The sequence below is a fragment of the Aquarana catesbeiana genome, linkage group LG03 (genome assembly GCF_042186555.1).
Source record: "Aquarana catesbeiana isolate 2022-GZ linkage group LG03, ASM4218655v1, whole genome shotgun sequence".
NCBI classification, from domain to species: Eukaryota; Metazoa; Chordata; class Amphibia; order Anura; family Ranidae; genus Aquarana; species Aquarana catesbeiana.
The window spans coordinates 186,208,942-186,233,335 of record NC_133326.1 but is presented as its reverse complement, the minus strand read 5'-3'; the positions used below and the strand labels follow the sequence as shown (position 1 = coordinate 186,233,335).

Here is a 24,394-nt window from a genome sequence, read left to right as displayed (position 1 = left end):
CCACACTCTTTAGCTGATAATATCTTGTCTGTTTACTTTAATTTAAAGCAACTTCTTCCACTTCTTATTGCTGTTTGTATCACATACTGTGCAGGCTAACCCATTGGATTTATTTGAAAATTACCTAAAAATAACTTAATTGCATAGAATGACTCTTCAGATAATAAATGTTTAGCATTATCATGTGGTATTTCTGTTTCCATAGCATAGCTGTCAATCAGACGGCAACGCAATTTATTTCCATGGTACAGAGGGAAGTGAATACAATTTTGCCACAACCAGAGATGTTGACCTCTCTACTGAAGATATTCAAGATCAATGGTCTGAGGAATTCGAGAGCCAACCAGCAGGGTGAGTCCTAAATTGACAATATACATAAAATGGAGGTTGCATGACCTGCCTGCCAAATTAGTTTTCTGTCAAATGATGGATGCAGACACCCATGTCACTGGAATTATTGCAGAGTAGCAGTAATGATCAGCTAGAAAACTAAAACAGGTTGGAACTACTTTTTCCATGAAATCAGTTACTTGGGATGTTAACAACAGTTGCAAAGCACCCACTTGTATAAACATATTGAATATTCCAAGTCAATGGTATTTATAGAACCTGGCACCCAGCTTTCTACTCTGTGCCCCGAGTCTGAGTCATTACATTACTATGATCCCATGTTTGATCTTGTAGATGTACATAGTTCTCCTCCAGTTTATTTTGTGCCTTGCACATTCATTTCCACACCCCCTCTAAAAACTGTACTTTTTCCCCTTTGTCCATATAATTTGCTAATGAATAGCCATGTATTGTTTCAGCAAAAAATAAACCATGTGGGAAAAGGTGCAGTGTTAAACCTTAAAGCAGCGGTTAACACAAAAATTGAACCTCTGCTTTCTGGAACCCTCCCCCCCACTGGTGTCACATTTTACACCTTTCAGGGGGAAGGGGGTGCAGATACCTGCTGACTTAAAAAAAAATTTAGGCGGACCTCAGCTTTAAAAACCATTTATAAATAAACTACTGATGTCTTCTTATTTGTGTTAAGATATACCAAATAAACTTTTAATAAACCTAAAAATTTTTTCCGTTAATGCTATATTTTTAAAATTATAATAAAGTGACATTCAAACCATACTGTGTCCTCAATCTTTGTGCAAAAACATTCAATTGTGCTAAAACCACAGAGTATTATGCCCTGTACACACGATCGCACATTCCGACAACAAAATCCATCAGATTTTTTCCAACGGATGTTGGCTCAAATTTGTCTTACATACACACGGTCACAGAAAGTTGGTTGGAAATTCCGTACGACGAGCCGAGAAAAATGAAGTTCAATAGCCAGTGCTGCTCTTCTGCTTGATTCTGAGCATGCGTAGCACTTTGTGCGTCGGAATTGTCTACACATGATCAGAATTTACGCAAATTGATTTTGTTGTCGGAAAATTTTCGATCCAGCTCTTTAACTTTGTGTGTCGGAAATTCCGATGGAAAAAGTCCGATGGAGCCCACACACGGTCGCAATTTCCGACAACAAGCTCCGATCGCACATTTTCTGTTGGAAAGTCCGACCATGTGTACAGGGCATTACTCTTCAATTTATAATAAGGTGTTTTCAGGGGTTCACTTCAAGTGTAGCGCTTTAAGGACACCACCACTCGCTTTTATCCGTTTCAGGGCTGGTTTTGCCCACTTTTATTTAAAAGACAGTTCAAAACAAACACAGAAGATTCCCTCTCAGGGGTATTCAGTATTTCAGTCCTGCTACTAAAGTAAATGATTTTCAGCCCTCCTGAGTTGTAAACGCAGCTCTCCAGCTCAGGCCTTACACTTTAGGGCTTTGGTCTGTCTCCCACAGACTGGACGCTCTGCACCTCCGTGCATACAGCAAGTAGCCTTATGTTACACTGGCTTCCACCTCTCTCTCCTAGATGAAGCCCTACTGACTCCCATGCTCAGACCTCCTGTCTGCAGGGTGGAGTTGTCTCCAACTGGGAGCCTAGAGCCTTGGTCTCGTGATTACTTAAAGTGGTGTTCCAGCCGAAATGATACTTTTTAAATAAAAATACCCCTATAATACACAAGCTTAATGTATTCTAGTAAAGTTAGTCTGTAAACTAAGGTCTGTTTTGTTAGTTTATAGCAGTAGTTTGTTATTTTATAAACTTACAGCAGACCGTGGCCATCTTAAGTCTGGGCATCTGAAGCCAGACTGTATTTCTTCCTGGATCTCATCCTTGCAGATCTCGTACATGCTCAGTGCAGCACAAGCAGTGTAATAGGTTTCAGGTCAGGTTTGCATAGCAATGGCCGTGTCAGAGGAAGTTGCCGCCCCTTCCCAGAAGGCATTGCAAACAGGAAATGATGCGATGGGCTGCGGCCAGGGAGGAGGAAGTGAAAAATGAATACAGCAGATATACAGTAAGTGCTGAGAAACAAATAAAAAAATATCCAATTCGTTTACAGTGCACAGTTTAGTGAGGGATGCTGAAGAGTTGTGAAAGTGGGTGGAACTCCACTTTAAAGCCCAGAACACAGCTGACTCATTAGTGAACTGGCTGTTTATTAGACCTGGATCCTGGCAAGGTACCGCCCTGCTACAATGTATTCAAATACTTTGTCCTCTGTGCAAAAAAAATCAACTGTACAAACTGCAGAATATTGCTCCACAGAACCTGCAAAATATTGCTCTTTTGTCTCAAATAATCAATTGTGTAAAATCTGCAGATTATTGCTCCATGTGATCTACAAAATAATATTAAAGTGCATTCAAACAATATTGTGTCCTTTGTGCAAAAACATTCATTGTGTGAACTGCACAATATTACTCCATGTGATCTGCAGAACGTTACTTTTGTGTCCCAAATAATTATTCATGCCATTTCAGTGTAAACATGCAATTGTAATCAAACGCCCACATGCCCCAACATGCTGCACTCACCAGATATTAAGACCCCTTAAATTAATAAGATCTAACAGCGCTGTTTGTTCTCTTCCAAAACAGCACCTCCTCCTTGGCACATTTAATCAGTTTCTCCAACCTCCCTTCTTTTCAGCTCCATTCCGCCACATGAAGCACCATTAAAAGCCCAAATTATCTGCATATAGTGTAAAACCTTTTATATTACGTATCTCCAGCACACTCCGCTTTATACACTCTCATTAAATCACTTTGCTTACTGTTAAGCCAAGCACTCCCTGTTTTCCAAAATGGCAGTGCGTTTCACAGAGCGGAAATCATGTTAAAGATGAAGGGTGAGGCTTTACCAGTGACATGATTTCCACTGCGTGAAATGCTGAACTTATTATTATCATCATCATCAATATTATTATTATTAGGCTTCTCCTCCACTATGAACAGCATGAGTTTTACTTGATGTTTACAGGTAAAACATAGTTTATCATTGATTCTTATGGATTAATTAAATAGTTAGATATGTTTTTGTACTATTACCATTATATTTCTTCTTTATATAGTGTATATGTAAACTCAAGTGTATAGATTGTTGCATTCTGAACCCTAACAAGTACAATTCCTAACATACAGATAAGCAGTACCAGAGAATTCACCTTCACTGCTGGAAATAGGAAGAGTCGCTCATACTGCAGCTCCACCATTTAGGAGATTGTTTTTTCAATGAAAACAAGGCTGACTGGCCAAGGTGGAGAGGCAGAGAGATGATATCATGATCTCCAGCTCAGCTAATTAGAAAAGGTTTTGTAATTGCTAAAAAAATACAAAGCTTCTCTTAAATGGCAGAGATGCAGTATGGGCAGTTTTCACTATATCCGGCAGTAAAGGGGAAATCTCTGGTACTGCTGCCAGAACAAAGTATTGTTTACTGTACCTAGCAGAAGTTAGCACAGTGTAATGGCAGCCAGTCTGTTATGGCATTCAAATAATTTGTTTGCTCCAAGCTGGCTCAAACAAATTATTTGAACTGCCAGGAAACCTAAAATTCTATTTTAAACAATCCCAGTGTAGCGCATCACCTTTCTGGCCTCTAGTATAATACCTAGCTTTGCCCAGTGCCAACGTACTCTTTTTCTGACACTTACACGTACCAACAAATCTTAATAAACCTAAAATGTGTCAATAATGGTTTACTGGTATTCTGGTAACATACACCTAAACATACCCTTCAGTATTTGTGTTTTTAGTATAGTGCGTGAACTGGTGCAAGACAACCGTGATAGGCTTAAATGTATTTTATCAATTACTTTTTTCTGAGTGCATTTTTTGTTCTTTACTTACGACCTACATTGAAAATCCTAGGTTAGCACTTGGGTCAATGGAGAGCCATCTACTTCAGTAGGAGTAAATGGAGCATATTTATAGTCAGTGAACCAGAGAGAGCATGGCAATCATAATTGATTGCCAAGTAAATCAAGCATTTATTTCAACCTTAGTATATCTGAAGAGCTTCTATGCCCAGTAGACCTTTCTTTCTTCCACTTGGGGATTTGAATGCCACTTAGAGCTACGGCTTCCAAATTATAAAGTGGTGCTATGCATACAGCAGTCTTTGCTGTCATTGATTCAGGCTCTAATGATGCACAGTAGACATCTGAAGAGCTTCCAGAAAGCCACAACAGTGCCTGACACTGTAGGTCAGATGTCAGGGGAAACATTATCTCAGACTGGGTTAAGAAGAGACAGCAATAAATCTGCAGCTCTCCTTCCATTTCCAAATAACACATTCTGCCATGCACTGTGTATCTGTATTCTCACTGTCAGAAAGGCCAGTGTCAAGAAGGAATGTTTTATTTAATGCTTAATTAACCACCTAACTACACATTGCAGAACAAAGAACATTTAATCAAATCTTATATGTGTGCAATAGTTAAACTAAGTTCAAGAAAAATAAATCCTGGTATTTGCAATGAGTGTATTCAAACAAGGAAATTCAAAGTGGTCCAACCAGAAAAAAATGTACATGATGAAATAAGTTAATAATAAACCATTTCATGGAGTAAACATAAAATACAATATCTATTATCACTTAATCATTTTTGTCTTTCTTCATTTTTACGCTTCTTGCTTCCATAACATGCTTTGCTACTTCTGTGGTGTGTCACTATATAAACTGACTAGACGCCCTGCAAATTTGGGTGTTTGCAGATGAGTTAATGAGTCATCAGCTGTTAACGGGCTTCCCCGCTGATTGCTGAATAAAAAAACAAACATTGCCGGCAATAAAAAACTGGAAAAAAAAATAAGGCTTGGGGCCCCCCAGTCCATACTAGGCCCTTTGGGTCTGGAATGGATTTTAAACCCCATGCCCAATTTTTTTTAAAAACGGCATGGGAGCCCCCCAAAATCCATACCTGATTCTTATCCAAGCATGCAGCCTGGCTGGCCAGAAAAGGGTGGGTGAGCAAACGCTCCCCCCCCTCCTGAACTATACCAGGCCACATGCCCTCAACATGGGGGGGTGGGTGCTTTAGGGCAGGGGTGGTTTCACACCCTCACCCCAAAAAACCTTGTCCCCATGTTGATGGGGACAAGGGCCTCATCCCCACAACCCTTAAAGGGGGGCCCCCAGATCTTGCCCCCCCATGTGAATGAGTAGGGGGTACATAGTACCCCCTACCCATTCACCAAAAAAGTGTCATAAAAGTAATAAAAACACAGAGACAGGTTTTTGACGATTCCTTTATTAAAAAATAAAAAAAGATGTCCCCAGATGTAGATCCATCATCAATCATGGCGCCACCTCCACCTGCAGACCCGAAAAGATTTTTTTAAAAATGCTCCACCGTCAATTAAGGCAAACTGCCGAATGCCTGGCTTGTCCTTTGAAAGTTTTTATATAGGTAAGGGGCGGAGCCACCTTGCAACATCACCTGGTGACACCGTGCCCCTGTGTGACATCACGGACGGCTGCATGCTAGGTCGGTGACGTCACAAGGGGCAGTGCCATCATGTGACGTCGCCATGTGGCCCCGCCCTTACCTATATAGGAACTGTTAAACGGCAAGCCAGTCATTTGGTGGTTTGCCTTAGTTGAAAGCAAAGCAATTTTTTTTTTCTGGGTGCGGCGGGCGTCTTAATTGATTTACATTGGGGGACACTATTGAGGGCATGTGGCCTGGTGTGGTTCAGGAGGGGGGTGCTCGCTCGTCCCCCCCCTTTCCTGGCCTGCCAGGCTGCGTGCTCGGGTAAATGTCTGGTATGGATATTGGGGGGGGTCCCCACGCCGTTTTTATTTTTTACATTTTTTAATGCCTGAAATTGTACTGTATTGTCGGCAATTTAAATGTCATTTCATGCGTTTATTTTTCTTTAGAAATGTAATTTTTGCTGCAGCATGTTCTATACATGCTGCAGTAGCACCATTTTACAAGCAGACTAAGGGGACCACCAGGCACTATATTTAACTATTTATGGACAGCTGTCACAGTTGTACTGTGGAAATTTGGCTCCCCTGCACGAATTGCCATCATCGTACGTCAGGCGCATACGCGGCGATCTGTGGGCGCGCGCGCCCATTTGCTAGCGGAGGAGCCAGCCAGAAGGTCCGGCGGACTCGATGTCCGCTGGCCACCCAGGAACGGGGATCTGTTATTGTGTAAAGAAACAGATCCTCATTCTGTCAGGGGAGTAGAGTGAGATCTGCTGATCCTAGTGATTAGGAACAGCGATCTCTCTCTTCCTCCAGTCAGCCTAGTCCCCATACAGTTAGAAACACCTCCCTAGGGAACACTTAACCCCTTCCCGGCCACTGACATTTATACAGTTATCGGTGGCTATTTTTAGCTCTGATCGTTGTATAAATGTCAGTAGTCCCAAAAAAGTGTCCGATCTGTATGCTGCAATGTCGCAGTCCCGCTAAAAATCGCAGATCGCTGCCATTACTAGTAAAAAAATGCCACAAATCTATCCCCTTATTTGTAGACGTGATAACTTTTGCGCAAACCAATCAATATACGCTTATTTTTTTTTACAAAAAATATGTAGCAGAATACATATTGGCCTAAACTGGGGAAGAAATTAGTTTTTTTACTTTTTTGGGGGATATTTATTATAGCAAAAAGTAAAAAATATTGTTTGGTCTTTTTTTCAAAATTGTCGCTCTTTTTGTTTATAGCACAAAAAATAAAAAACAGAGGTGATCCAATACCACCAAAAGAAAGCTCTATTTGTGGGGAAAAAATACATAAATTTTGCTTGGGTACAGTGTTGCACGACTGCGCAATTGTCAGTTAAAGCGACACAGTGCTGTATCACAAAAAATGGCCTGGTCATTAAGGGGGCAATACTTCCGGTCCTTAACCACTTGCCGACCGCCGCACGCCGATGCAGCTAGCTGCCATAACCCCGGTATCCCCGTTTTCGTGCGGTGGTCGGCTTTTAGATAAAAGTGGTCTCTGCGGTGGATTCACCACGAGATCACTTTTATCGGTGGCGGGAAAGGGGCCCCCCCTCCCGCAGCGATCTGGTGCCATCCGCCGCTTACCGGAGCCGTCGGTAGCGGTGGAGGCGATCGCGTCTGTCTCCCTGCTGTGCCTGGAGACGAGTGAGGCTAAGATGGCACCCACTCATCTCCATGACACTGCTAGGCGGAAGCGACGTCAAAACGCCACTTCCGCCCATACGTCTTAAAGGCACATTTTTTTCAATGTCATTTTTTTAAATGACTTTTTTTTTTTTTTTTTTTTATTGCATTTTAGTATAAGTATGAGATCTGAGATCTTTTTAAGAGGTCCTGTCATGCTTTTTTCTGTTACAAGGGATGTTTACATTCCTTGTAATAGGAATAAAAGTGACACAATGTAAAATAATGTAAAATAAATAATAAAAATAAAAAAAAAAATGAAAAAAACCCCTGTCCCGACGAGCTTGCACGCAGAAGCGAATGTATATGTGAGTAGCGCCCGCATATGAAAACGGTGGTCAAACCACACATGTGAGGTATCGCCGCAATCGTTTGAGCGAGAGCAATAATTCTTGCCCTAGACCTCCTCTGTAACGCAAAATATGCAACCTGTAGAATTTTTTAAACGTCGCCTATGGAGATTTTTGAGGGTAAAAGTTTGACGCCATTCCACGAGCGGGCGCAATTTTGAAGCGTGACATGTTGGGTATCCATTTACTTGGCGTAACATTATCTTTCACAATATAAAAAAAATTGGGCTAACTTTACTATTATCTTATTTTTTTATTCAAAAACGCGAATTTTTTCCAAAAAAAGCGTGCTTGTAAGACCGCTGCGCAAATACGGTGTGAAAAAAAGTATTGCGATGACTGCCATTTTATTCTCTAGGGTGTTAAAAAAAAAAACAATATATAATGTTTGGGGGTTTTAAGTAATTTTCTAGCAAAAAAACCTGTTTTAAACATGTAAACACCTAAAATCTAAAGCGAGGCTGGTCCTTAACCACCTGACAACTGGGCACTTAAACCCCCTTCATGACCAGACCAATTTTCAGCTTTCAGCGCTCTCACACTTTGAATGACAATTACTCAGTCATGTAATACTGTACCCAAATGAATTTTGTGTCCTTTTTTTCATACAAATAGAGCTTTCTTTTGGTGGTATTTGATCACCTCTGGGCTTTTTATTTTTTGCGCTATAAATGAAAAAAGACCAAAAATTTAGAAAAAAAACGCATTTTTCTTCGTTTCTGTGATAAAATTTTGCAAATTATTAATTTTTCTTCATAAATTTTGGCCACAATTTATACTGCTACATATCTTTGGTAAAAATAACCAAAATTATTGGATATTATTTGATCTGTGTGAAAGTTATAGAGTCTACAAATTGTGGTGCAAAACATAAAAAATTGATCACACCTGATGTACTGGTGGCCTATCTCATTTCTTGTGACCCGAACAAGTCAGGACAGTACAAATACCCAAATGACCCCTTTTTTGAAAATAGACATTCCAAGGTATTCAGTAAGATGCATGGTGAGGTTTTTGATGTTGTCATTTTTTCCCACAATTCTTTGCAAAATGAAGATTTTTTTTTTTTTTTTCCTCCCATAAAATTGTCATTGTAATTGGTTATTTCTCTCACATGGCATGTGTATACCACAAATGACGCCCCAAAATACATTCTGCTACTCCTTCTAAGTATGGCAATACCACATGTGTGGGACTTTTTCACAGCCTAGCCACATAGAGAGGCCCAACATGCAGGGAGCACCATCAAGTGTTCTATGAGCATAAATGACACATCTAACTTGTTAACTACCTATTACATTTTTGAAGGCCCTGGAGCACCAGGACAATGGAAACGCCCACAAAATGACCCCATTTTGGAAAGCTAACACCCCAACGTATAATCTATGAGGCATAATGAGTTTTTTGAACGGTTCATTTTTTTCCAGAAGTTTTTGGAAAATGTGGAAAAAAATGAAAACGCATTTTTTTTTACACAAAGTTGTCCATTTATAAGCTATTTCCAACACATAGCATGTACATAGCAAAATTGACACCTCAAAATACATTCTGCTACTCCTCCTGAGTATAGCGATACCACATGTGTAAGACTTTTACACAGCCTGGCCACATACAGGGGCACAATACTGAAATAGCACCTTCAAGGGTTTTAGGAGCATAAATTACACATCTCATTTCTCACCCACCTATTACACTTTTGAAGGCCTTGGAGCACCAGGACAATGGAAACGCCCACAAAATGACCCCATTTTGGAAAGCTAACACCCCAACGTATAATCTATGAGGCATAATGAGTCTTTTGAACGGTTCATTTTTTTCCAGAAGTTTTTGGAAAATGTGGAAAAAAATGAAAACGCATTTTTTTTTACACAAAGTTGTCCATTTATAAGCTATTTCCAACACATAGCATGTACATAGCAAAAATAACACCTCAAAATACATTCTGCTACTCCTCCTGAGTATAGCGATACCACATGTGTAAGACTTTTAAACAGCCTGGCCACATACAGGGGCACAATACTGAAATAGCACCTTCAAGGGTTTTAGGAGCATAAATTACACATCTCATTTCTCACCCACCTATTACACTTTTGAAGGCCCTGGAGCACCAGGACAATGGAAACGCCCACAAAATGACCCCATTTTGGAAAGCTAACACCCCAACGTATAATCTATGAGGCATAATGAGTCTTTTGAACGGTTCATTTTTTTCCAGAAGTTTTTGGAAAATGTGGAAAAAAATGAAAACGCATTTTTTTTTTACACAAAGTTGTCAATGTATAAGCTATTTCCAACACATAGCATGTACATAGCAAAAATGACACCTCAAAATACATTCTGCTACTCCTCCTGAGTATAGCGATACCACATGTGTAAGACTTTTACACAGCCTGGCCACATACAAGGAACACCGTCAGGTGTTCTAGGGACACATAGCATGCACATACCAAGAATTACACCCTAAAAATACATTCTGCTGAGCAAAGAGTAAAAAAAAAAGATTACCTGTGGTTTTAGTAGCACAGTTGTCCACAGGAGGATAGCACTGGTCCAGGCAGCAGGCAGGGACTTGGTCAGCAAAAGCGAACGCAATTGATCCAGGCAACAGACAGGAACACTGTCCATAGTCAGTACAGGCAGCAGGCAGGGATACTGTCCATATACAGTCCAGGGTCAGTGCAGGCAGAGATTGTCAGCAGTGCCAAAATATTGATCGTGGTAGTAGGCAGGAACATGGTCCATCCATGTGGTGTGGTCAGTTCATGCAACAGGCAGAGGCATGATGGCATAGGTCCTACAGGCAGCAGGCAGAAGTAGGGCCTCGTTCAGGACAGAATGGGGACAGGGGTAGAGGCTTCTCCCACCCAAATCTCTTTGAAGCCTCCGAGTCTCCAGACCCTAATCTAGGAATGAGAAAACAAAAAAAACGTTTTCTTCATCCAGAAAAACAATTCTGGAGCCCCTCACATATGTGAGACCCCTGTGTTATGAATCCCACTAGTCCAGTAGCAGGGTACAAGATCAGTCCAAGAGGCAGGCAAAAAGGATGGTCAAACAGTCCAGGGTCAGTTCCAGATCAGGCAGAGGTATGAACAGAATCGGTAGGCAGAAGCGTGGTCGAAAAACAAGCCAGGGTCAGTTCCAGATCAGGCAGAGATATAAACAGAATCGGTAGGCAGAAGCGTGGTCGAAAAACAAGCCAGGGTCAGTTCCAGATCAGGCAGAGATATAAACAGAATCGGTAGGCAGAAGCGTGGTCAAAAAACAAGCCAGGGTCAGTTACAGAGCAAGCAGAGGCATAAGGGGTGTGAAGGTAAATGGCAGGAAGTGAGGGTTATGTTTACCATACTTCACTAATAATTTAGTGAAGTATGGTAACGGCGGAAACAGTTAACTATACAGAGGCCTGGTTGGGAAGGACATTCGGGACAATAAAAAGTAGTGTCTCTTCTCACTCCTCCTTTGGAGCACACCCGGCATTTTTTCTGCCGTTTTTGGCCTGTTGGTCTGGGGGGGATTTTTTCGGGAAAGTGGCGTTCGGACAGTCTACTAATCACATCGGATCGAATGGTTTCTGGTGGGCCGTTGGGGTATATAAGGGCAGTGATGATTTCCTCCTGGTATCCAAGGAAGGATTTGGGGCTTGCAGTGGATTTATGATAAATAACATAGCTGTTATATATGGCCAAATTGAACAAATATATTGAAACTTTTTTATACCACTGGTATGTTCTTCTCGTGGCAAGATAGGGTTCGAGCATCTGGTCGTTGAAGTCGACACCCCCCATATACTTGTTGTATTCAAAGATGCATGTGGGCTTTTGGATTACCCCATTCCTCCTGGTTATCTCCACGACGGTGTTATTGTGGATTGATGAAAGCACGTAGACGTCCCTTCTGTCCCTCCACTTCACAGCCAGAATTTCCTCATTCCTCAAGCTCGCCATTTCCCCTCTTCTTAGCTTTTTGTTCACGAGGCTTTGAGGAAAGCCCTTCCGGTTCTTCCTTATGGTGCCACATGCTGGAGTCTTCTGTCTGTGAAGATTTCGGAACAGGGGCAGACTAGAATAAAAATTGTCCACATATAGATGGTAGCCTTTTTCCAGGAGTGGGTTTATGAGTTCCCACACGACTTTCCCACTCGATCCGATATATTCTGGGCAATTAGGGGGATGTAGCTGGGTGTCCTTCCCTTCGTATACCATGAAGGCATAGGTATATCCTGTAGCTCGGTCGCATAATTTATACATTTTCACCCCATAGCGGGCCCTTTTGGTGGGAATAAATTGTTTTATGCCCAATCTGCCACTAAATTTGACCAGGGACTCATCCACACATATGTGCTGGTCTGGGGTAAATAACTGGGGGAAGATATCAGAAAAATATTTTAGTAGTGGGCGAATTTTATATAGCTTGTCAAAATGTGGGTCATTTCGGGGAGGGCACTGGGTATTGTCATTGAAGTGTAGGAATCTCATAATCATGAGATACCTAGTTCTGGGCATTACAGAGGAAAAGATGGGCATGTGGTGGATGGGGAGGGTAGACCAATAGGAACGTAATACATTTTTTTTGGTTAGTCCCATACAGAATGTGAGGCCCAAAAAAATTCTAAACTCCTCCACTGTTAGGGCTCTCCATTCGTAGGGACGGGCATAATAGGACGTTGGGTTACTTGCTATGTATTGTTGGGCATATAGATTGCACTGGGCCACAATCGATGCAAGCATGTCCTCAGTAAATATAAGGTTGAAAAAATCTAATGGTGAAAAATTTTCCGTATCCACCTGGACTCCTGGCTGGGCAGTAAAAGGGGGAATGATAGCTTCTCCTGAATTGGGTGGCAGCCATAAGGGGTTCTCAAGGGAGTAGGGAAGGCTGGCATGGGACCTAACCCTTTGGGCCTGAGGTGACACCCCACTGGTACGTGGACTTTGTCGAGGTACTGCGGTGCTGGTGGATGGCACTGCGGTGCTGGTGGATGGCATTGCGGTGATAGTGGATGGCATTGTGGTGATAGTGGATGGCATTGCGGTGCTGGTGGATGGCACTGCATCCTCACCAGTACGTCTTCGTCTGGCGGGCGGACTCTCATCCTCCTCTGAGGCTGTCAGTGTACCACTGCTGAGGATAGGCTCGTAGTCCACGTCAGACTCAGAATCTGAATAGGAATCTGAAGCGGAGAGCTCCCCGTTGCTCTCGTCGGCCGCAAGAATATTATATGCCTCCTCGGCTGAATATACTCTTTGTGACATAGTGATGAAAAATGGCAGATATGTGGCACTGATGACACGTGACACTGGCAGATTGCACTGGTGATAGATGGCACTGATACGTGACACTGATGTGGTAGGTGACACTGATGACACTGATGTGGCAGGTAACAGACAGGTGGCACTGACGACAGATGGCACTGACAGATTGCACTGATACGTGGCAGGTGACACTGACAGGTGGCACTGATGTGGCAGGTGGCACTGATGTGGCAGGTGGCACTAATGTGGCAGGTGACACTGACAGGTGACACTGATGTGGCAGGTGACACTGACAGGTGACACTGATGTGGCAGGTGACACTGACAGATGGCACTGATGTGGCAGGTGACACTGGTGACACTGATGACACTGATGTGGCAGGTGACAGACAGGTGGCACTGACGACAGATGGCGCTGACAGATTGCACTGATACGTGGCACTGATACGTGGCAGGTGACACTGACAGGTGGCACTGATTTGGCAGGTGACACTGATGTGGCAGGTGACACTGACAGGTGACACTGATGTGGCAGGTGACACTGACAGGTGGCACTGATGTGGCAGGTGACACTGACAGGTGGCACTGATGTGGCAGGTGACACTGACAGGTGGCACTGATGTGGCAGGTGACACTGACAGGTGGCACTAACGTGGCAGGTGACACTGACAGGTGGCACTAACGACAGATGGCACTGACAGATGGCACTGATGACAGATGGAAGCACTGTGGCACTGATGTGGCACTGTATGGGCACTGTATGGGCACTGTAGGGTGTTTCACTAAATGCTTGGCACTCACAGTTATCACAGATCGCTCTCTCTCCTCACACACGGTCTCTGTGTGAGGAGAGAAAGCCGGCAATGAGAGATGATCTCATATGTTTACATTTGAGATCATCTGTCATTGGAAGCTCGGATCGCGCTGTAAACGGCCGCTGTGATTGGCCGTTTACGGCGATCCGTGACTGGCTGTGTCCAAGGGACACGGCCAGAGCAGAATTTCCCCGATGCGCGCTCCCGGGAGCGCGCATTGCGGAAGTGAACAGGAGGACGTCCAGGGACGCCCTCCCGGCAATTGGAGTCCGCGCTGTAGCCGTCTTTCGGCTATAGCGCGGACGCCTAGTGGTTAAAGTGGAGTTCCACCCACTTTTACAACTCTTCAGCATCCCCCACTAAACTGTGCACTGTAAACAAATTGGATATTTTTTTATTTTTTTTCTCAGCACCTACTGTATATCTGCTGTGTTCATTTTTCACTTCCTCCTCCCTGGCCGAGGCCCATCGCATCATTTCCTGTTTGCAATGCCTTCTGGGAAGGGGCGGCAACTTCCTCTGCCATTGCTATGGAAACCTGACCTGAAACCTATTACACTGCTTGTGCTGCACTGAGCATGTACGAGATCTGCAAGGATGAGATCCAGGAAGAAATACAGTCTGGCTTCAGATGCCCAGACTTAAGATGGCCACGGCCTGCTGTAAGTTTATAAAATAACAAACTACTGCTATAAACTAACAAAACAGACCTTAATTTACAGACTAACTTTACTAGAATACATTAAGCTTGTATATTATAGGGGTATTTTTATTTAAAAAGTATAATTTCAGCCGGGACACCACTTTAAGTGGTTCATTTTTTCATTTTTATAGTTGCACTTTAAACATCATTAAAATCACTGCTCATGTAAAAACAACCTTTTTTAAAAAAAATGTTTTGCATTGATACCCAGGACCCATACCCTTTTTATGGCTAATTACGTGCATATAAGGCTTCAAAATGGGGACTTTTGATTTTTGAAGTTCGGGTCCCTTAGACTTGACTTAGGCTCCATTCACACTAGCGCGTTTTTTGATGCATTTTGCATTTTGCAGAAATGCATGGGAATTTTTTAACATGGGTTCCTATGGAACATGTTCACATCAATCCCTTTTTGTATCTCTGCATTTTTGGAAAGGGTCAGGGACTTTTTTTCATGCAAAATGCAGCATTTTGCATGTAATACAATTCAATGGACAAGCATCAAAAATGCAAGTGCACCGTTTTTGCAGCGTTTTTACAGCATTTTTGATGCGTTTTTGATGCGTTTTTGCCGTTTTTTTTTTTTTTATTTTTGATTTTTTTTAAATGTAAAAAAAAAAAAAAAATGCAAAACGCCGCAAAAACGCTGTAAAAACGCTACAAAAACGGTGCTCAAAAACGTGGCAAGCATAACAAAAAAAACTCCAAAAACGCTCAAAAGCAACATGCATAGGTGTGAATCGAGCCTTAGACTTAGACCACTTCAGCCCTGGAAAGATTTACCCCCTTCCTGAGCAGAGCACTTTTTACAATTTGGCACTGCGTCGCTTTAACTGCTAATTGCGCGGTCATGCAATGCTGTACCCAAACGAAATTTGCGTCCTTTTCTTCCCACAAATAGAGCTTTCTTTTGATGGTATTTGATCACCTCTGCGGTTTTTCTTTTTTGCGCTATAAACGGAAAAAGACCGAAAATTTTGAAAAAAAATTATATTTTCTACTTTTTGTTATAAAAAAAATCCAATAAACTCAATTTTAGTCATACATTTAGGCCAAAATGTATTCGGCCACATGTCTTTGGTAAAAAAAATGTCAATAAGCGTATATTTAGCGTGTATATAGCGTCTACAAACTAGGATACATTTTCTGTAATTTACACAGCTTTTAGTTTATGACTGCCTATGTAATTTCTTGAGGTGGTAAAATGGCAGGGCAGTACAAAACCCCCCCAAATGACCCCATTTTGGAAAGTAGACACCCGAAAGGAAATTGCTGAGAGGCATGTTGAGCCCATTGAATATTAATTTTTTTTGTCCCAAGTGATTGAATAATGACAAAAAAAAAAAATTTACAAAAAGTTGTCACTAAATTATATATTGCTCACACAGGCCAGGGGCATATGTGGAATTGCACCCCAAAATACATTTAGCTGCTTCTCCTGAGTACGGGGATACCACATGTGTGGGACTTTTTGGGAGCCTAGCTGCGAACGGGGCCCCGAGAACCAATCACTGCCTTCAGGATTTCTAAGGGCGTAAATTTTTGATTTCACTCCTCACTACCTATCACAGTTTTGAAGGCCATAAAATGCCAAGATGGCACAAACCCCCAACCCCCAAATGACCCCATTTTGGAAAGTAGACACCCCAAGCTATTTGCTGAGAGGCATGGTGAGTATTTTGCAGCTCTCATTTGTTTTTGAAAATGAAGAAAGACAAGAAAAACATTTTTTAAATGACTTTTTTTTTTTTATTGCATTTTAGTATAAGTATGAGATCTGAGGTCTTTTTGACCCCAGATCTCATATTTAAGAGGTCCTGTCATGCTTTTTTCTGTTACAAGGCATGTTTAGCCTTGTAATAGGAATAAAAGTGACACAATGTAAAATAATGTAAAATAAATAATAAAAAAAAAAAAAATTAAAACCCCCCCGTCCCGACGAGCTTGCACGCAGAAGCGAATGTATACGTGAATAGCGCCCGCATATGAAAACGGTGGTCAAACCACACATGTGAGGTATCGCTGCAATCGTTAGAGCGAGAGCAATAATTCTAGCCCTAGACCTCCTCTGTAATGCAAAACATGCAACTTGTAGAATTTTTTAAACGTTGCCTATGGAGATTTTTGAGGGTAAAAGTTTGACGTCATTCCACGAGCGGGTGCAATTTTGAAGCGTGACATGTTGGGTATCAATTTACTCGACGTAACATTATTTTTCACAATATAAAAAAAATTGGGCTAACTTTACTATTATCTTATTTTTTTATTCAAAAACGTGAATTTTTTCCAAAAAAAGCGTGCTTGTAAAACCGCTGCGCAAATACGGTGTGAAAAAAAGTATTGCGATGACTGCCATTTTATTCTCTAGGGTGTTAGAACCCCCGAACATTATATATTGTTTTTTTTCTAAGTAATTTTCTAGCAAAAAAACCTGTTTTAAACATGTAAACACCTAAAATCTAAAACGAGGCTGGTCCTTAAGTGTTTAAGTGGTTCATTTTTTCATTTTTATAGTTGCACTTTAAACATCATTAAAATCACTGCTCATGTACAAACAATCTTTTTAAAAAAAATGTTTTGCATTGATACCCAGGACCCATACCCTTTTTATGGCTAATTATGTGCATATAAGGCTTCAAAATGGGAACTTTTGATTTTTGAATTTCGGGTCCCTTAGACTTTAACCACTTCAGCCCTGGAAAGATTTACCCCCTTCCTGACCAGAGCACTTTTTACAATTTGGCACTGCGTCGCTTTAACTGCTAATTGCGCGGTCATGCAATGCTGTACCCAAACGAAATTTGCGTCCTTTTCTTCCCACAAATAGAGCTTTCTTTTGATGGTATTTGATCACCTATGCGGTTTTTCTTTTTTGCGCTATAAACGGAAAAAGACCGAAAATTTTGAAAAAAAATGATATTTTCTACTTTTTGTTATAAAAAAAATTCCAATAAACTCAATTTTAGTCATACATTTAGGCCAAAATGTATTCAGCCACATGTCTTTGGTAAAAAAAATGTCAATAAGCGTATATTTAGCGTGTATATAGCGTCTACAAACTAGGGTACATTTTCTGTAATTTACACAGCTTTTAGTTTATGACTGCTTATGTAATTTCTTGAGGTGGTAAAATGGCAGGGCAGTACAAAACCCCCCCAAATGACCCCATTTTGGAAAGTAGGCACCCCAAGGAAATTGCTGAGAGGCATGTCGAGCCCATTGAATATTAATTTTTTTTGTCCCAAGTGATTGAATAATGACAAAAAAAAAAAAATTTACAAAAAGTTGTCACTAAATTATTTATTGCTCACACAGGCCATGGGCATATGTGGAATTGCACCCCAAAATACATTTAGCTGCTTCTCCTGAGTATGGGGATACCACATGTGTGGGACTTTTTGGGAGCCTAGCTGCGTACGGGGCCCCGAAAACCAATCACCGCCTTCAGGATTTCTAAGGGCGTAAATTTTTGATTTCACTCCTCACTACCTATCACAGTTTTGAAGGCCATAAAATGCCAAGATGGCATTACCCCCCCCCCCCCCCCAATGCCCCATTTTGGAAAGTAGACACCCCAAGCTATTTGCTGAGAGGCATGGTGAGTATTTTGCAGCTCTCATTTGTTTTTGAAAATGAAGAAAGACAAGAAAAACATTTTTTTTTTTCTTTTTTCAAAACTTTGTGACAAAAAGTGAGGTCTGCAAAATACTCACTATACCTCTCAGCAAATAGCTTGGGGTGTCTACTTTCCAAAATAGGGTCATTTGGGGGGGGGGGGGGGGGGTTGTGCCACCTGTGCATTCCATAGCCTCCGAAACTGTGATAGGCAGTGAAGAGTGAAATCAAAAATTTACGCCCGTAGAAAGCCTGAGGGCGGTGCTTGGTTTTCGGGGTCCCGTACGCGGCTAGGCTCCCAAAAGTCTCACACATGTGGTATCCCCGTACTCAGGAGAAGCAACAGAATGTATTTTGGGATGTAATTTCACATATTCCCATGGCATGTTTGAGCAATATATCATTTAGTGACAACTTTGTGCAAAAAAAAAAAAAAAATTGTCTTTTTCCCGCAACTTGTCACAATATAAAATATTACATGGACTCGACATGCCTCTCACCAAATAGCTTGGGGTGTCTACTTTCCAAAATGTGGTCATTTGGGGGGGGTTTGGACTGTCCTGGCATTATATGCACAACATTTAGAAGCTTATGTCACACATCACCCACTCTTCTAACCACTTGAAGACAAAGCCCTTTCTGACACTTTTTGTTTACATAAAAAAATAATTTTTTTTTGCAAGAAAATTACTTTGAACCCCCAAATATTTTTTTGTTTCAAAGAATTTATTGAAGATCATAAAGTCTTTACAGCAGTTGTGTTACAGTAAACGTTAAACATGGGATTGTTAAAGTAGACAATTTTTTCCCCTTTAAGGGGATTCCCAGCCGTGCTTAAGGAAAATAAACTTATTTACCTAGGTAATAGGGGGGTGTGTACCCCTCAAGAATCCTTAGATAGATCAAAGCTGCCCAAAACCTGAGATTCCATTGGAGGTATGCTCTACGTTCCGTGATAAATTTTGTGTGTAGTAAAAAGTTGATTTGCAGTTTACGGAAGAGCTCTATCAGCAGGGTGATGTGTCTATCATTTAATGTGTAAGGGGCCAATCAATATTCGTGTTTGGTAAGATCGTTTGTCTCTGGGTGGTATTTCATAAGTTGGGTAGTTAATTGGTATATGACGTGGGCATCCTATTTACTTATCAGGATGTCAATATATCAGGCATGGGAAAAGGAGAGGGTGAAGAAAAAAAAAGAATAGAAGGTAGGAAAGAAGGTATGGGGGTAAGAAGGGATGGGGGGTGGACCGGAAGGATGGGGAGGGCGGGGTAGGGGAATCTCTGACTTCTCTTTGTAGATGTGATATGGTCAATATATACTGTATTTATTGGCGTATACCACTCACTTTTTCACCATGAAAATCGGGTGCAAATAGCGTGTGCGTGTTATACGCCAATACTTCAATTTTAGCTGCCTCGGAGGGGACAGGGAGGGGGGCGGGACAAGCGCCATCAGATTACATACAGTGAGAATCTCCTGTTTACTTGGCAGACTCTGTAATAGGAAGTCCCGTCTCCTGGGCTGCCATTGGACCACTGTTCTGTCTATCATAGGAGATTCTCACTGTATGTAATCTGTCGGCGCTCGTCCCGACCCCTCCCTGTCCCATCTAGGCTGCAGATGGGCATCGATCAGGCTGCACTGATGGCAATGGTGAGGCTGCTGCATTGATGGCAATGGTAAGGGTGCTGCATTGATGGCAATGGTGAGGCTGCAGATGGGCATTGATCAGGCTGCATTGATGGCAATGGTGAGGCTGCAGATGGGCATTGATCAGGTTCCATTGATGGCAATGGTGAGGCTGCAGATGGGCGCTGACCCTTTTTTTGCTTCAAAGTTCCTTATTTAAAATTTAAGTTTTTTTCCTGAAACTTCCCTCTTAAAATGATTGTGCGTGTTATACGCCTGTGCGTGTTATACGCCGATAAATACGGTATCTTAAGCCCTGAAGTGCTTTCAAAAGGGGCTAAGTTGCTATCAGGGTAGGGAGTTAAGATATATGTATGTTGGTTGTGTGTGAGTAATGTAACTGTCATCCTCGACCCTTATATAGGGGAGTTCAGAATGGTTTTGTATTCCGGTAGGGACTGGTAATGGAGCCAGCATGCCCATTTGCTGCTAAATTTTGTCAGTGTGTCTCTTGCTATATGTATTAATTTTTCCATCTCTGCTACTTTGTTTATTCTGACGAACCACTCTTTCAGAGTGGGTATCTTGTTTGATTTCCAATGTATTGGGATGCATTGTCTTGCTGCATTTATCAAGTGCATCATCAGTGATTTGTGGTAGGTATTGTGTGGTAAGGAGGAAAGGTGTAGGAGAAATTGAGCAGGGGTGAAATCTGGGTTGTAAGTGGTAATCTGTTCAATAATTCTGCAGACCTCTGACCAAAAGGTTTGTAGTGGGGCGCAAGACCACCAAACATGGAGTAACGTGCCCCTCTCTTGATGGCACCTCCAACATGTTTCAAGGATGTCAGCTTTAAATTTATGTAGCATTGTTGGGGTATGGTACCATCTTGACTGGATTTTGAACCCATTCTCTTGAGTGGAGACATTAGTTGAGCCTTTGTGTATGTTCGAGAATATACGCTCCCAGTTCTCTTCCGAGATTTGTATGTCTAAATCCTTTTCCCATTTCCTGCAATATAGACTATCATTAGCTTTGTGGTCAGCGAAGAGGAGGTTGTGTATTTGAGAGATAAGGTGTGTTTGTTGTGTTGTTTTAGTGCATAATGTTTCAAAGGGAGTGAGCTGTCTGGAGCATTGACACTTTTTGTCTAGGATTTGGATGTAATGGGCTATCATTGTGAATGTCCAGCTTGGGATGGGTGTCTGCTCAAAGCGTGTTGCGATTTGCGTTGCAGAAAGTAGTTTGCCTTGTTGGAGGAATTGGTGGACCCTGATTTGTCCCTGTGGTAGGTTGTCAGTAAGAAATTGGTGGTGCATACCCGGTGGAAAGTCTGGGTTCAGCTTAATAGGAGTCAATGGACTGGGGGTGGAGGAGATCGGGGTAGTCTTACATATCGCATGAAAACAGCGCAAAGTGGGGCCAATCGTCGGGTGGGCTTGAATGTCTTGTGGAATATGCTTGGGGAAAATCCAAGGGAGAGAGTTCAGGTCTAATTTCGTGAAGGAAGCTTCAAGGGAGACCCAATCTTTTTGTTGGGTATGGGCGTTCCAGTCCACTATCCTGGTTAGATGGGTGGCTGCATGGTAATTTAGGATGTTCGGAAGGCCTATTCCTCCCAGATTTTTCGGACGAGAGAGTATGGTGTGACTAACTCTATGTCTATTTTTGCCCCATAAGAAATTGGAGCTGATCTGTCTGTATGTTTTGAAGAACAGGGGGGGATCTGTATGGGGATCGTCTGTAGGAGGTATAGTATTCGGGGAAGTGCATTCATCTTCAGGATAGCTGCTCTGCCGAACCATGAAAATGTCGGCTTGTTCCATGTTTCAAGATCAGAGGAAAGCCTGTTTAGTAGGGGAAGAAAGTTTTTGGCATATAGGTCGGAGAGTGTGGTTGGAATCTGAATACCTAAATATGTTATTGAATCTTGTTTCCATTGGAATGGGAAGTTATGTTTGCATTGGTTTACTAGATTCTGGGTTAGGGATATGTTAAGTGCAAATAATTTGGAGAAATTGATCTTCAGGTTAGATATGGTTTGGAAGAACTTAAATTCGGCTAATAATATTGGTAAATATTCGTATGCCGCATATTTGTATTCCTTTCCAGAAGATTGGATACCCTTTATGTCTGGGTTAAGTGTAAGTTTCCTTAGGAAGGGTTCGAGGGTTAGTACAAACAATATGGGTGACAGTGGACACCCCTGTCTTGTTCCATTACGGATGGGGAAGGCGTCCGACAGAGTACCATTGACCCTCACTTTAGCAGAGGGATTAATGTATAGTGACATAATCAGTCCAATCAATTGGGAACCAAGTCCTATGGCTTGTAAGACTGCTGACATGTAATCCCAAGACACTCTGTCGAACGCCTTCTCGGCATCAAGTGACAGGAAAAAGCCTTTTTGCTTGGTATGGGTGATCAGATAGTGCAGGTTAATTGCTTTGCTTGTGTTGTCCCTGGCTTCACGGCCAGGGATAAAACCTACTTGGTCGTAGGATATGAGTGAGGGCAGGAGGGTTAATAGTCTGTTGGCTAATATTTTTGAAAATATTTTTATGTCTACATTTAACAATGAAATGGGTCTGTAATTGCTTGTGAGGGAGGGATCTTTTCCTTCTTTGGGGATGACTGTTATATGAGCTTCTAGCATTCCGCCTGTTAGGGGATTTGTGGGGGAAAGAGAGTTGAAGGTCCTAAGGAAAGGATTTTGGAGGGTGTCAGAAAATGTCTTGTAATAAACTGCTGGGAGGCCATCTGGACCTGGGCTTTTGCCATGTTTGAGTTGACTGATTGCCTGTGCCCATTCCGTGTGTGAGATTGGCGCGTCAAGAGTTGTCGCTACCTCTGGAGCTATTTTCTGGGGGGCATATTGATCTAGGAATGATTTGATGTTTTGGGCTCTCAGTGAAGCTGGTGTGGAGGTGGGTTCGGATGTGCGTAAATCATAGAGGGAGGAATAATATTTTGTGAATTCCTGTGCTATGTCATCGTTTTGTGTAAGGGTTTTACCGGTATTGGATTGTGTTTGGTGGATCGTATTATTAGCTTTTTGTTTGCGTAGGGCTCGTGCAAGGAGTCGACCGCTCTTGTTACCAAACTCGTAGAATAATTTGTGCGAGAGAATGAATTTTTTCTTGAGTGTGAGGTGTAGTTCTTCTTTGATAAGTGTGCGGACCTCCGTAAGTTCCGTAAGAGTTTGTTGTGCTAGAGTTTGTTTGTGTGAGGTCTCGAGTTTCCTCAGTTTTGTGAATAGGTTGGATAGATTAGCTTTCTTGGCTTTTTTAATAGAAGCTGAGAGGGAGATCAATTTCCCCCTTATGACACATTTGTGTGCCTCCCATTGTGTCAGGGGGGTTGTATCCGGGGTGTTATTTTCTAAGAAATAATTTTTTAGGCATGAGCGAATTTCTTCTACCTGGAGTTCGTCCGTTAGAAGTGTGTGGTCTAGTTTCCAGATGTAAGATCTGCGGGGGGTGTCTGGAAAAGTGAGCGAAATAGAGATAGGATGATGGTCTGAGAGCGTCATGGGGTCTATGGTCGCTGTTGTTAGTGTCGGAAGGTCCTGTTGTGTAAGAAACAAATAGTCAATGCGAGAATATTTATTGTGTGGGGCAGAGAAGAAGGTATAGTCTTTTACTTTTGTGTAGAGGGTACGCCAAGTGTCATGTAATGATAATTCCTGCAGGCAGTTTTTGATCTGCTTTAGGGCTCTGTACGGTAGATGGGATTTTCCTGTAGAAGTGTCTACTAAGGGGTCCAAGGGGACATTAAAATCTCCCCCTAAGATCAAAAGGCCTTCCTGGAAGGATGTCAATTCCCTTGTCACTGTACGGAAGAAGGGGACTTGGGAAGTGTTGGGGCTGTAGATGTTTGCTAGGGTAATTGGCTTTTGTTTGTAAGTGCCTTTAAGGAAGATGAACCTACCCTGTTCGTCAGGTAAGGTGTCCGTTATTTGCAGGGGAACATTTTTGGAAAGAAGTATAGAGACCCCTTTCGTCTTTGAATTTGGTGAAGTCGCATGATAGCAATGTGGGTAGAAATGGTTCGTCAGTTTAGGGATATTTGTGCTACTGAAGTGAGTCTCCTGTATATAGATCACGTCTGCCTTTGCACTACGCATGTACGCAAGCAGCTGCGATCGCTTCTCAGGGATATTTAAACCTTTCGCATTGAGAGAAATTACTTTCAACGAAGTAGATGTGGGTAATGCCTGGCGAGAGGCCATTGTTGTCTATATAGAGCGTGGGTACCAGGATATGTGGTTTTCCAAAGAGAATTCAGAGATTGGGAGGTAGTTGGTAATGGAACTGGGGTAAAAGGGTGATATGAAGAGGAGGTGAAGTGTGAATGGGAGGCGGAGTATGGAAGTGGGATAGGGAAGAGGAGGGTGTGTAAGAGGGTAAAGCGAGGGAAAATACATAGGGATAACCGGTTGTGTGGGATTGCCTGCAAACCCACTTATCAAG

General features: G+C 42.1%; 1 protein-coding gene across 2 annotated transcripts in view; it reads left to right on the top strand.

Moving 5' to 3' along the window:
- The window catches only part of RELN (reelin), an 865,607-nt gene that overhangs the window by 393,606 nt on the left and 447,607 nt on the right, over positions 1–24,394 (top strand). For both annotated transcript variants that reach the window (XM_073619618.1, XM_073619617.1), the window contains exon 11: positions 206–351. In XM_073619618.1, coding sequence (XP_073475719.1) covers positions 206–351 — 146 coding nt within the window. The remainder of the gene's footprint in view (positions 1–205; positions 352–24,394) is intronic.